At 36.8% G+C, this 13,112-nt stretch overlaps 2 protein-coding genes across 3 annotated transcripts; one reads left to right on the top strand and one right to left on the bottom strand.

Moving 5' to 3' along the window:
• The first annotated feature begins 423 nt into the window (after positions 1–423).
• On the top strand, positions 424–3,890 carry LOC127246360 (pre-mRNA-splicing factor cwf23-like). The gene is made up of 5 exons (XM_051267674.1): positions 424–779; positions 1,914–1,988; positions 2,675–2,814; positions 3,123–3,260; positions 3,561–3,890. The coding sequence occupies exons 1-5, from the start codon at positions 506–508 to the stop codon at positions 3,789–3,791; spliced, it is 858 nt and encodes a 285-aa protein (XP_051123631.1). The 5' UTR covers positions 424–505; the 3' UTR covers positions 3,792–3,890.
• Positions 3,891–4,017: 127 nt separating this feature from the next.
• LOC127246359 (phosphopantothenate--cysteine ligase 2-like) lies at positions 4,018–12,793 on the bottom strand. Of its 2 annotated transcripts, XM_051267673.1 has the most exons (11): positions 9,859–9,922; positions 8,056–8,118; positions 6,981–7,144; positions 6,754–6,877; positions 6,620–6,664; positions 6,414–6,499; positions 6,068–6,120; positions 5,938–5,997; positions 4,704–4,805; positions 4,481–4,600; positions 4,018–4,394 (listed from the first exon to the last, which is right to left on the bottom strand). In XM_051267673.1, exons 3-11 carry the CDS (start codon positions 7,129–7,131, stop codon positions 4,158–4,160), a joined length of 978 nt encoding a protein of 325 aa, XP_051123630.1. In that variant the 5' UTR covers positions 7,132–7,144; positions 8,056–8,118; positions 9,859–9,922; the 3' UTR covers positions 4,018–4,157. The 2 variants fall into 2 exon arrangements, with proteins under 2 accessions (XP_051123630.1, XP_051123629.1); XM_051267672.1 differs by lacking the exons at positions 4,018–4,394; positions 4,481–4,600; positions 4,704–4,805; ... (3 more) ...; positions 6,620–6,664; positions 6,754–6,877 and adding exons at positions 10,899–11,039; positions 11,143–11,314; positions 12,028–12,131; positions 12,244–12,376; positions 12,540–12,793 and having other exon boundaries at positions 6,996–7,144; positions 9,859–10,829.
• Between the last annotated feature and the right edge of the window lie 319 nt (positions 12,794–13,112).

Here is a 13,112-nt window from a genome sequence, read left to right on the forward strand (position 1 = left end):
TTAATAAATAATAAAGTAAATATAAGAAATAGTAATAAAATAGTTACTATTTATTAAATTAAGAATAAGAAAATTGTGAATAAGTACTATTAAATAGATTATAAATTTACTCGATAGTAAAAAAAAAAAAAAAAAATTGTTCGAAGATTTTTGTGAAATTTTAAGTATTTATCTCTTTTTGTTTTTTTGTTTTTTTTAAAAGAAACTATTAGATTGTCAATGGCTTTTTGTGGTTTCTAGTTTGTGTTGGGCCCAAATTATCTAATAAATTGAGCCTATATATTTATAGATGGGCCATCTCATTATTGGCCCAGATAAAAGGCAGAGCAACGACAAGGGCAGAAGAGTCTTTTGATCGATAGCTTCCGTCCCCAACTGTCGTGAGTTTTGGAGCCAAATGATCCACAAATTTTGAAAAAAATAAAATTAATAATAATAATAATTGCGCGAAATCTTCTGCCGCAATAAAAAATCGGGCTTAATCGGTCTGTTCCAGTCGGAGGAGATGAGCAATTTGAGGGCGATATGCAGGCCGCATGCGATGTTGTCGTCCATGGCGTGCTGCTACAGGGCGGTGGTTAGGGTTTCGTTTGTTGGGGAACGGAATTGTAGCTATAGAGCTAGTTCGGCATATTCGTCATCTGTGTTCGCGGTTTGGTTTGATAGATTGGGTGCGGACAGGAAGTATGATCCGCGATTGAGATTGCATCGGCAGCGGAGGATGGTGGGGACCAAGGCTTCCAATTGGACTGACTCTAAATCTCCTTATGAAACACTCGGTAAATGTCTGTGCGCGTCGATTGATTTCGCTTTTAGCAACTCTTTTTGTTTTCGGTGGCTCTGCTGAAATGTTGTGATTTGAGTGTGATTGGAACGACACAATGTTTGCCAAACTTTTGATGTTTGGTTGTGTGTGGCTAACTTAGCCACGTCCCTGTTAAGATGTTGATTAGGACTGTTTGTTGAATATGCTTGCTCGCCTAAAAAGCTGAACGATTGCTGTTCTTAATATGAGAGATCAATAATGTTGGAACAGCTTGCTTCTATTTAGTTTTTGATCTGTATTGGTCAAATATGTTGTTCTATTATCTACTTTTTGTAATAGGTTGGAAGGCTCAGAATAAGATAAGGCTGAATTAGATGAAAATGCCTTTTTCCCATTCTAGAAGATCAAAAATTCATTGAGCGTGAAGTTGAAATAGGTTTATAATTTTAGAAAAGATGTAATTGAAAAAGTATGACGTTCTCAAATTCTGAATCCAAGCAATAGGATGCCATGATATGTGTTGTAATCATGAGGAGGAAAGTGCTACAAATAATCATGATTCTATTAATTATTTGGCACTTTCTTGGTGTGTGTATTACAGCTGTCCTGGCTATCAGCAAACACTCATATTTACATGAACACTTTATGATGATATGAATCAAGTAACAATATGTATTGACCTAGCAGAACATTTCAGGCCTCCACGAAAGCTGATTCTATATCCTTCAGCTTCCAGGCCATAGGTTGATCAACTGGAGGTTTTAAATTCCTCTAAGGACCGACCTTATGCTATATTATGAACTGATGCATAGAGGAGCCAAAAGCATCTATATTTATTGCTATGTTTGAATCTCCCAAGACATTTTCTAGTTGAGCTAGGAATGAAATTGGCTCAACAATTATAGAATCAATTGGAAAACATCAGTTTTTGTTTGGTTTGCATGTCTCCCTTCTCACCCCTTTTGTTTTAACTCAATTTATACCTTATTGGAAATTCTTTCAGGCAGTTTTATGTGGTGGATCACAATACATCTAATCCTCTTACTATTGTGTCCTTCTTTCTAGTGTCTAATTCATTCTCTGTTGCTGTTTATCCTGTTTCTGTGAGTGGTGACTGATGCACAATTTATAACTTTTTAAAATGCAGAATTGGACAGAGATGCTGATGAAGAACAAATAAAAGTGGCCTACAGGCGCTTGGCAAAGTTTTATCACCCTGATGGTTTGTCCCTATACTTTGTTAGCATGTTTTTTTATTGTGGCTTGATGCTTTGTTGAAAATTAGATGAAGATCTGCAAATGTCTTAGTACTTTGCACCTCTTCTCCTAGTGTCTTCATTGAAAAATCCCTTCAGCATCATAGGTGTCTTAGTTCTGTAAAATAATTTATGGTGGATGCCATGAGCATTTTTCGCCTTTTCTTCTAAAAACGTTTGGATCTTAATTATAAATTCATTAATAGTATATGTATATTTAATTACTTATAACATTTTGTCAAGTGTTGATGTTGCGCAGGGTGCACGCTATGGCTCCATTACCTGCGCCACGTGCCATTGACAACTGTGCTATTACTTGTTTAATCAACTTTAGCAATATCAATTTCAGATTGTTGCACTAGAAGCCATCAAGAGCTATTTTTTTAGGCCTGTTGATCATCCAATGAAAGTTGACTAGTGTGTTATATCACATCATGGGATCCCTGATAACAAATGCAAGAGAATATTGGGTCCTTTATTTGTTATCAAAATGAGAATATTTGGTTGGAATGTAAAACTGATTCATGTTGAGCGGCACGTAACTGCACAAAATAGTCCCAGAGCTTAAAAATAGATGAATTGGAGAAACATCATATATCTCTTTTCATTCTTCATTATGATTTGGGCTAATGTATGTTGTTTATGTATGAAGTTTATGACGGTAAAGGGACCTTAGAGGAAGGAGAAACAGCCGAGGCTCGATTTATAAAGATTCAAGCTGCTTATGAGCTTCTTGTAGATGTGGAGAGGCGGAGGAAATACGATACTGACAATCGTGTGAACCCAATGAAGGTGAAATTTGTATACCAGTTGATTATTTCCAACACTGCACCATTTTCATGCATAATTATTTTTAAGGATAAAATTTGGAAATGCTTTTGAGCCTTATTTTGATGCTCGAGTCTTGTGGATGGTTAATTTTTTGTTTTAGAAGACCGCTACGGAGAAAGGCCACTCTAACAAATGAATCAGCATTTTGTTGTACTCCTGCATCAGTTGTGTATTATGTGTTCTGTGTGCAGTTTCGATAGGATAATCTTCTATACACCTTTGTGGCTCATGAAAATGTTGATCGAGAGTATACGTGTGTTATATGTCAGGCATCCGAAGCATGGATGGAGTGGCTGATTAAAAAGCGAAAGGCATTCGACCAAAGAGGTGATATGGCGATAGCAGCTTGGGCTGAGCAACAGCAGCGTGAACTGAATCTGCGCGCACGTCGCCTTGCTCGCTCCAAGGTATTGTTCGACATATCTTTATTGCTTGTTACAAAAAAGTTGAACACCCTTTACCAGTTACCACAGAACTGATCAGCTTTGAAAAGAGTTTCTCCCAATGGACTTACAAATATTTGCAGTGTGAGACAGAAAAAAGGGCAATGTATATATTTTCTGCCAAACTGTGTTTTAAAAAAAATTCAATGCACCATATAGAAGAATTTTGGAATGTTAAATGCTCCACTGTATAAAACACTATTAATGTAGGAGGAGATTGGTAGTATTCTTAAGACGTGTATATAATAACTGATGCATAATCAGATCGATCCGGAGGAAGAAAGGAAGATACGGGTGAAAGAGAAAAAGGCGTCTACGGAGTACTTCCACAACACCCTAAGAAGACATACGCTCATCCTCAAGAAAAGGGATTTAATGCGAAAAAAGGCCGAAGAAGACAGGAAGAAGATCATAGGGCAGCTTCTGGCAGAAGAGGGTCTTGAACTTGATAAAGACGGAGAAGAACTACTTAGTGATGACCCTCCACCTGGTTAGTTTCTTCCCCAATGCTATCGGCTTTGTAAGGTGATTTTGTAGTCTCTTAACCTGTACATATATATTGTTAACATGTCTATCTTATATTACCATTGTTTCTATGAGTCTCCCTACAATCATGCAACAGTTATATATATTCCTGAAGATGCCATTATTCGAAAGAGCAGAGAAAATAATAGTATTTGGTTTAGAAAACAATGGAATTCATTGATAATGGAAGCTCAAATCATAACAAAGAAGTGTTTTTCATATTTCATTCTTCAATATCAGAATTAGGTAAGAAGTTTTCTAGTCAGGCACGCACTCTGCAATGCATCCGAAAGAACTGACCCATTTGTGGGTACGAAGCAGCTGTAGTGAATTTGATCATGAAGTAGAACTGATATAATCAGAATGCTTCTCGACTATGAATTTGACCAGCGGATCTTCTACATCAGCCCCCGCCTGAGTCCTGTCTCGTTGAACTGTTATGTTGCCACTTTTTGTGACAACAGTGACTTCCTCTTTGCGTGTTAGAAGTTCATTAGCTACCACCATATGCATATCATACTTCTTCAGAGCCATTGCAGCTTTCTCTAGAAGAATCTTAATATCCGTCTCTAGCTGTGTCACGTAAATGTTAGTCGGAAAAGAACTTACTTCACTACCATGAATTCTATAAAAGAATGTCGACTTCATTAAGGCTTAACCTTAAATGATATGCAAAAGGCCATAGGCGCCCAGTCCTTCCTCAGCACTGAAAGCATTTTTGGGACCTGAACAAGCCGCATGTCTAGAGGACCCGAGCCAGATTGAATTTTATGTTCTGCCTGTATTGAGTCGGTCATATAGCAGGGAAGCACAGCGTATGTCTCGTTTTAGAATAGTTACATTTTACCAAGAAAGAAAATTTGAAGTAGATTGGAACATTACCATCGACTCCCAAGGAACGTAAAAATCGGAAACTGCTGCGGCAAGGTAGAACAATGCATTTGACCCAAGGCTCCTACTTGATAGAGCAATCATCTGCAACATCTGCACATCACATAGAACCGTATCCTAAGTGCAAGTAGATAACCAATTGCTACCTGTAGGTTCAACTTTTAGATCGTCGAGCAATTTGACATCTAAAGGTGATGAAGCCATAAACTGGCAGAAAACCTCTACCACACAAGAGGAGGCTAGTTCATGATGGAAAAAGAATGAAATATAAATATGATAGAGAGAGAACCATTTCCTAGTATAGAACCTAAGCATTTAAATTGATTCGAACACATACAAGGAACTTTCATTGGAAGCCTAATTCAATATGTTACCAATGTTCTTAATGACAAGTCCAAATGCTTTTTTGCCAATTTGGCAACTATGATAAATGAGGTAGCTGATTTGGCAACCAACAAATGTTATAACACATCTCATTGGACTTGAATATTTCTAGTCTTCAAATAGATCCAGCTATTTCGGAATCAACTTTTTAATAATATCATATAATAATAAATGGAAACTTTCTTTTTGATATTAAGAACACGGCTATGGCGTATAAAGGGTCAGTATACTTTTGTTTTGCACTATTCATAAAAAAATTATTTGTCTAAAAGTAATATAATTTAACAACCTAATTTTCATTTAAAATGTTACATAAAAAGTATATTATCTATTCAATAATACCGTATCCAACACTAAAACAACCCTAAACACCCAACCCCATCCAAAATACATCTAAACACACTCTAGCTTGTCAGTTAATCCTAGTGATTTATATCTTAATTTGCTGATGAAGAACAATCATTTGACAAAGAAATGTGCAAATAAAGGCTCATGAACTTGTATTTTATCCAAATAACTCTTCAAGAACAACATTCACGATATAAATCTTCAATGTAAGACCGTCAAGTTTTTACACAATCAGGAAATTTCCAGAGTCCCAAGTTCCAACACAAGAATAATAAATTTGGATTTAATTATGGTCGGTTTGGTTCATTCCATAATCTATCACTGACATCCCTATTCTTAGTGTGCTACTCAATTTCTTTTCCTAATTAGTAATTCCGTTTTTAACAATTGTTTTGAGGTATGGCGGTTAAGTCTGGACAATAACTCCAATAATATCATAGCTTAAAATGATAAGAACGGAATTAAAGGATGAGGAAAAAAGCCATAAAACAACCTGAAGATACTCGAAGATTGTTGTGAAGGGAAGTTTCAACAAGGTGCCTCCAGTAACAGCCTGCAATAAACAGCCTCAGTGATGTATATTAAGCGTAAACAAAAGTTGCAATGACAATAATCATCCTTACTGTACGATTGCCACTGATGGCTGCCCCCACTGCTTTTTCATGTTTCGGGAGCACTGAAACATAGTGAAAGATTATACAGCGCAGTAAAAAAACATAGCTGATGTTTCATGCAACACAATCAATGCCCATATTGACCATAATATGTAAAACTTGAAAAGGAAAAAAAAAAAGAGAAACTCTTGTCAGATGAAATTGGAGCATATCCTGCTAATATCATCAAGCATTGTTTAAATTGTTAATCATATTCACATCACAAAAAATACACAAATTGATACGTTCAGAATCCCTCTGCAAAAGAAACTGAGAAACAGTTCCAGGGGAAAAAAATAAAAATTGAAAAACCAACCTGTGATTCCAGATTCATCAGTAACGTCAAAACATTCAAGCATAGGATCATCTGGCAGAGACCGGCAATATGGCTGGCAGGTTCCTCTACATACACATTCCAATTATATTGTCAAATGTGAAGTCATGGAATACATCTGAATATGGGAATGCATCGGAAATTAAGTAGGAAAAACGCATCAGATCTCTGAAATCTGGAGTACTCACCTACGGTATAGAAATATTACAGCATAGCCAGCCTTCAAAAAATATCTGCATTTTTGTTATTATTAAGATTTCTTGTGTCTGATATGATTCAAAAATCACAAACATCTAAGAAAACTAGGCAAAGTGTAACTTGCTCTGTGGATGAAGCTCCTCTATGTCCTGAGCTGAAATTGTCAATGTAACGAACACATCGCTGTTCTAAAGGAACAGTTGTCCCACCAGATGTCACACACACAACCCTACAGGGTCTTCCATTTTCTGCATAAATATATAAACAAATCCAAGTGTAAACTGTCAGAACTGGTAGTTAGCACACACGCAGACACCAGGCAGTATAAATGTAGTTAAACTACAATCCTACCTGAGGATGAAAATTTCTTTCCTAAAAATTCTTCTAATTTTCTTTTGATGTCCTCACCATCCTTTAGCGGAGGAGCAGAATCAAAGAAAGATTTTATATCTGCATTATGCGTTTCTTCGAAAGATCTCAAACCATTTGATGCATCCATCATATGAAGTTGCTAACTGCCACAAGATAACGTCTAACCATGAGGATAGATAAAAGCTGTATCTCCTCGAACTAATGATATCAAAATTTAAAAACAAACCAAAATAAAGGTGTAAAGTCTGGCTAGCATGAACAACACATATATAGATAAATGGAAGTAACACATCAAAATAGAAGATCGAAAGATTTAGATAAAATATTCCTTGATCAGGTATTTGAATCATCCACAACCAGAATTTCCCCTCTAGAAAGCCAATTCAACATCAGAGCAAGAACAGCTCTACTATTCTGGTAGAGTATTCATAACCCAAACTACCTCTTCTCATCAGAGTCATCACACTATCTAAATTTAGCTTAACTCCACTATTCTCATTCAATTCAAGAGATTGAAAGAGCAACTAAGAAATATCACCTATCGCCAAAAAATGCTTCAAGATCGTTAAGTAGAATTTCATAGGATCTCCATCAAACAATTCATCACAACCAAGCAAACATATCTAAGCATCAACCACCATTCCGCTTAAATAGCTCCATCATCACACTGCTCGGAAAAACGAACGCCAATATCATCATCATTATGAACATCACTTTTCATCATCCTACTGCCATTATCAGTTTACATTCCAACACCAAATTTTGAAACCGAACAATACCTCCTTCCAACAACTACTATACAACAACGCCATTTGTACGACAGTAATTGACCAAAACAACCACCAAAAATTACCGCCACCACCTGCCATCTCCTAACAACAACTCTTAACAAACATTTTCCACGCATAAACTAAACAAAATTAATCAAACTCACCAAAAACCATAAAAAAAACTTCCGCACACACATTAAACATAAAATCATTCACTCATCCAAACAGGAAGCAGATAAAACCGCAGCTCACTCGAGCTTCCTCTACAGAAATTCTGCTCTTACCTAGCCTCGGAAGGGATGGCGATGTTCGCTGCCTTGCTACATCACAATCGAGCGACTCCAGCCCTATAAATAGGAAACCAAAAAACATTATAAGCATCAAACTGTGGTGGCGACTGGCGAGTGGTGACCATAATTAGGAAAATTAATGAGAAATACTTCGGTAACTCACGCCCCTAAAAAGCGGTGGCTTTTTCTGAAAATCCAAATTTACCCTTTTCCACCGTTACTGCGGTGCACTCACTGCTCCAAATTGGTAGCCGGATCTCGGGCGCCCGACCCGATTAAAAATACATTTCAGTACAAGGGGTGAAAGTGTCATTTCACAAGCGGTCTTCGCTTTTAGGTTGGGAGATGAAACAGTGTTCTTTTTATATACTTGTAAATATTAAAATAAAGTGAAAAAATATAATCAAAATTTATTAAAATTTAGTTCCAATATAAAAATCTATCAATTTTAATTCATTATAAATAATTTCAATCAATTTTGATTCTATCGTTTAATAATTTATTTGAATCTTTAATTGGTTAGGTATTTCAATATTTCAATCTTTAATTGGTTAGGAAGTAGGGTGCATTAAATTGTATGTTCTGGCAGGCAAGAAGTGAATTGGTGCATAATTTGATGCGATAATGCATAAACAAACACGTGGTAGTCAATAGGCAGTTTCAAATTCAATGTACTGACGTTATACATCTACATTATCTGCTATTTATTCCCCCTTTTTTTGCCATAAAAGACCCTTGATTGAAATCAATTCTGTTGGCTGCCTGCCTGCTTCAATCGGCCTAGTGATAAGACTAGCCCAACCGGTTCGAACCGGCGGTTGGGTTCCATATTTGTAAAAAATATATATATATATATATAAAGAAGGTAATAGAGAGTAGCAGCGTGAAGAAAAAAAAAAGAAAAAAAATAAGGGAAAGAAGAAGACAGAGGGAGAAGATAGATAGTGCAGGCAGCGGCTGTGTTCTATTACATATTTATATTTAATTTAAATTATATTATTTAATACTCTTTTAAGTACAATATTATTATATTTTTATATTTTTTTAATAAATATTAATATAATATTTTTAATATAAAATTCATTTTTAATATAATATAAAAAATAAAAAATATATGTTTAATTTGATATTTTAGGAAAAATAAAATAAAATGAATAGTATATTTAAAATTCAATCCCCCAAACAAATACTCTCAAAAAATCTCATATTTCTATACTTATCCTATCTTAACAATTATTTACATATATTACTCTCTATATTCTTATAAAACTAATTAACATTAATCACACACACATATATATATATATATATATTATCTATTTGTATATGTTTATATACATTTAGAACACAGTCCCTCATATTTTAACTTCATCCAGTTTAGTCCAACAAGTTCTGTAAACAAGACAGGCAACATTCACCACGTTCAAACTATCAGACACATCCACGACTTGTAACAGCTAGTTTTCTATCCCACTCTGACATCACTAAAATGAAACATACAAATATATATATAGAGAGAGAGAGAGAGAGCATACTTTTATTGCAGAGAAGAGTATCGAAGAGATATAGACTATTCCGTGCATATGAAAGTATGAATTGACGACTAAAGGAGAACACAACTCAGACTATGGACTTTGCAATGGCATAAAATCTTGAAGCATCATAAAAGGATACCCAATGCACATTTGGATTCACCACACGACAACACCCCGGGAATGGCCAAAGACATCGAGCAATATAACCATATATAGAAGCAATATAAACATACATAATATGGAAAGTAATATCAGGGCTCACCTGGTATCCTTGAATGACTCGGGGCGGGAGCTGAGGTTTGATCCTTGAGGCGTGAACAGGTTTGGATAAGAGAAATACGGTTCTTCGTCCATCGAAGGTAGTCTCTGTGGTTGATGATGACGGAGAATTCTATTGGTGCCAGGCGAGGATGGATCGACCCCCACTTGTGGCTCATAATGCGCCGTTGGTTGATGATTCATGTAATTTCCTCCTCCACTGTTGGGGCTAGGAGAGCCAGCGCTGTCAGAATCGCTGATTGAGTTCTGCTTGCTTAAATCGATCTTTCCCCCCACATCTGACTTAACTTTGTTGAGATGGAATGGATTCTCGACAGAAGGAACTTCTGACGCTTCATCTTTCTTGTTTTTGGCGAGCTCACTGATTCTTAGCTGAGCGATGCTAGCTGCAGACCGAGCAGCTGCTGCAGCGCGCTCAGCCGTCTCGGCAGCTGCATGAGCGGCAGCTAGAACATCCTGTAGATCCACATTGTCACTTTTCGTCTTCGAGATATTTGGAGGGGGTGAAGTTTGTTCTCTTGGCGGCAATGATGGTGAAGGTTGTGATGGAGGAGGAGGAGATATGAACGGCACAAATTGCTTGTCTACCGGTGGACCAGATGATGTTTCGGGTGATGCATATTCCTCTACGGTTGATTTCTCTTGCACCACCACAGCCTCAGGCTCCAAGTGAGAATGATCTTCGTTAGCACCTGTGGATTTTGGTTCTTCTTGATCATCAACATCAGAGAATGCTGAGGCAGGAAAGGGTAGCATTTCGGGTGCTGAAGCATTGCCTTTATGCGACTGTAAGGGCTCCTTGGGAACTTCAGGGAAATCGATGATATCGTAGTCTTCTTCATCAGAATCCGAGTGTTGATGAACAGGTGGCTCTGGTGCTGTGTAAATAGTGTCGTTGTGCTTCTCCTCTGGAAGGGGAAGTTTGGAGCCGGAAACAAACTGCGTTGGCCCATTCTGCAAAGTGAAGGAGACAAACATCGGTACAGATCATGGGTAGGTATTAAAGTCGCCGTAATTTCTTACCAGTAAGTCCTCATGTGGCTTCAGTAATTCCTTTTCACTAGCACTTGCATCCCAGTCCAGCTGGTGTTCTTCAGCAATATCCTTTAGCAGCTTCAGCTTTACATCAGGGGCGGGAGCTCGTATCGATAAAAGCTCCACCAACTGCAATCTCGAAAGTAATTCAAGATGTGAAAAGACTGAACAGGAAGGAAGTGGACACAATGGGCTTGTATAATATTGTTGTGGCAAGGAGCAGTGGTACTACCTTCCGATTAACACCACATTCAGGCAGAAGCTCTGTTGCAGCCACGACAAATTCTTTACCGTATTTTCCGGCAAACAATATCTGCACCTGCTGCAACTCTGGAAGGTCAGCACATCTTGGTGCCGCAAAGCATACACTGGAAATTGCCTCCTTCAGATCCAGGGGGCATTCCCTGAAATTTGTAACCCATGCTCAGAAGAGGTCATGGATGAAGCTCTATAACAAATTTCTAGTTTCAAAATTTCTAGGATCACTGAAACAATTTCCGAAATATTATTGAGCAATGAGAAAGAAAAATAACAGATTATGGTGTTCCTAACTTCCACCTCTTATCATTTCATAGAAACTAGCAAATAGAACTAAATAAGGATAATTACAACAATTTAGAGGCCATGATCGATAGACTATATGTTTGAGGGTGGTGCCTAACTTTGAAGAAGTTAACTTGGGTAAAGGCATCCATGAACTGATAATAAGAACCGAGTATATTAGGTCCTGCAAAGAGCTTAAGAGATAGTAGTCTAGTCGATCTTTTTTACAAGAAAAATGGACTTACACAGTATTTTCAAAACCAAGTGCACATAAACGGCCATAGAACACAAGCAGGAGATACATGGTTGTATGCCATTTTGTCGAACCACACAATTAAAAACTAAATCCAAAATTTTCAGTTTTCACACACCAACAAATTCGTAGCATATGCTGAAAAAAGAGGGAAATTCCCAACTACAGAAAACAGTACAAGAGTTTTGCATCCATGTCCAATATAAACAAAACACAGAAACAAGTGTATATCAGTTAATTCCACCATTGAAGTTCCTGAATGTTGCAAGAACATAATTGCTGTTGTAATAGAAGATTAAATGTCCAAGAAAATGGGACTACCTTTGTGCTTCAATTATCGGAAGACGGACAGCAATAAGCTCACAAAAGAGCTCAACTATTTCTTGTGCAGCCATCATCTTCTCTTCTCTTATGATATGCTCCACCTGAAAAAGTAAAACAGCAACAGCCCCACAACTTCACAGCATATTCCAACAAACACCACAGAGACAGAAGTATTTAACAACAGGAACTAAGAAAAACTAATAATGGCAATACCCGAATCCGGGCTGTAGCTTCTTGACCAGTTTCAAGTAGCTTAGCAATATCTTTACGCATCTGCTTTAACTGAATCTCTCTCCGATTCCTCAGTAACTTAATCCTAGGGATTGTGAGCTTCAGCAAAGTTTTACTGTATCATGTGCACCACCACAAAATTACAAATATTAGGGCAATTCGCACCAAACAATCTACTAATCATCACAAGCGATCATCAAAACGAGATCAACAGAAAAACCTGGACAAATTCGCACAAATCAAATCAAATCAAAGAGGATAAGAACATGAGGGATCACCATTTGGCAGCGTTGAAACGCTGTTTGAAGAAGGAATCGAGCATAGACATGATTGACAATCCTTACTCAAATTCCAATAGCTTCTCCGAGAGTAGATTGAGCAGATCGACAACCTTTGCGAGATATTTCTGTGCAGAGAAAATACACAAATATATATATATACTCACGAAAATACGCAGACAACAACTATCAGCGTTCCCACAGCGTGACGAAGCGTTTTCTTAGGTTCTAAGGATGCTTCCAGATTAATTACCCTTCACCCAATTGTAATCACTGCTTCACAATAAAATACAGTATATCACTAAATTAATAGTAATTCGTTTTATTTATATCATTGCTGACTGGTCGTATTTTTATTTTATTTTTTATTAATCATTTTGGGTGTAGTGATAAATAAGGGTGTGTTTTTTTTTTATTTTTTTTTGAAAAAATTTAATTTAATTTTAATATTAAAATAATGTGTGATAGAAATATTTTGTAAAAAATAAATAAAAAAACTTATTTCAAAATTGGTAAAAATAACACAGCAGCGGACGAGGGTGAATAATATAAAAGATGGAGGCTTTAGATATG

Source organism: Andrographis paniculata, unplaced genomic scaffold, assembly GCF_009805555.1.
Source record: "Andrographis paniculata isolate CXL003 unplaced genomic scaffold, ASM980555v1 Contig30END, whole genome shotgun sequence".
Taxonomy (NCBI): Eukaryota; Viridiplantae; Streptophyta; class Magnoliopsida; order Lamiales; family Acanthaceae; genus Andrographis; species Andrographis paniculata.

What these genes read in the sequence shown, in the direction of transcription:
- LOC127246360 (XM_051267674.1), top strand. Translation starts at nt 506, where the DNA reads ATGAGCAATTTGAGGGCGATATGCAGGCCGCATGCGATGTTGTCGTCC. An exon ending in AAAGTTTTATCACCCTGATG is followed by an intron (nt 1,989 to 2,674) that starts GTTTGTCCCTAT and finishes TTATGTATGAAG; the next exon opens with TTTATGACGGTAAAGGGACC. An exon ending in GTCGCCTTGCTCGCTCCAAG is followed by an intron (nt 3,261 to 3,560) that starts GTATTGTTCGAC and finishes ATGCATAATCAG; the next exon opens with ATCGATCCGGAGGAAGAAAG.
- LOC127246359 (XM_051267672.1), bottom strand. Translation starts at nt 12,589, where the DNA reads ATGTCTATGCTCGATTCCTTCTTCAAACAGCGTTTCAACGCTGCCAAA. An exon ending in CGTTTCAACGCTGCCAAATG is followed by an intron (nt 12,377 to 12,539) that starts GTGATCCCTCAT and finishes CACATGATACAG; the next exon opens with TAAAACTTTGCTGAAGCTCA. An exon ending in GAGTCATTCAAGGATACCAG is followed by an intron (nt 8,119 to 9,858) that starts GTGAGCCCTGAT and finishes TCCTATTTATAG; the next exon opens with GGCTGGAGTCGCTCGATTGT.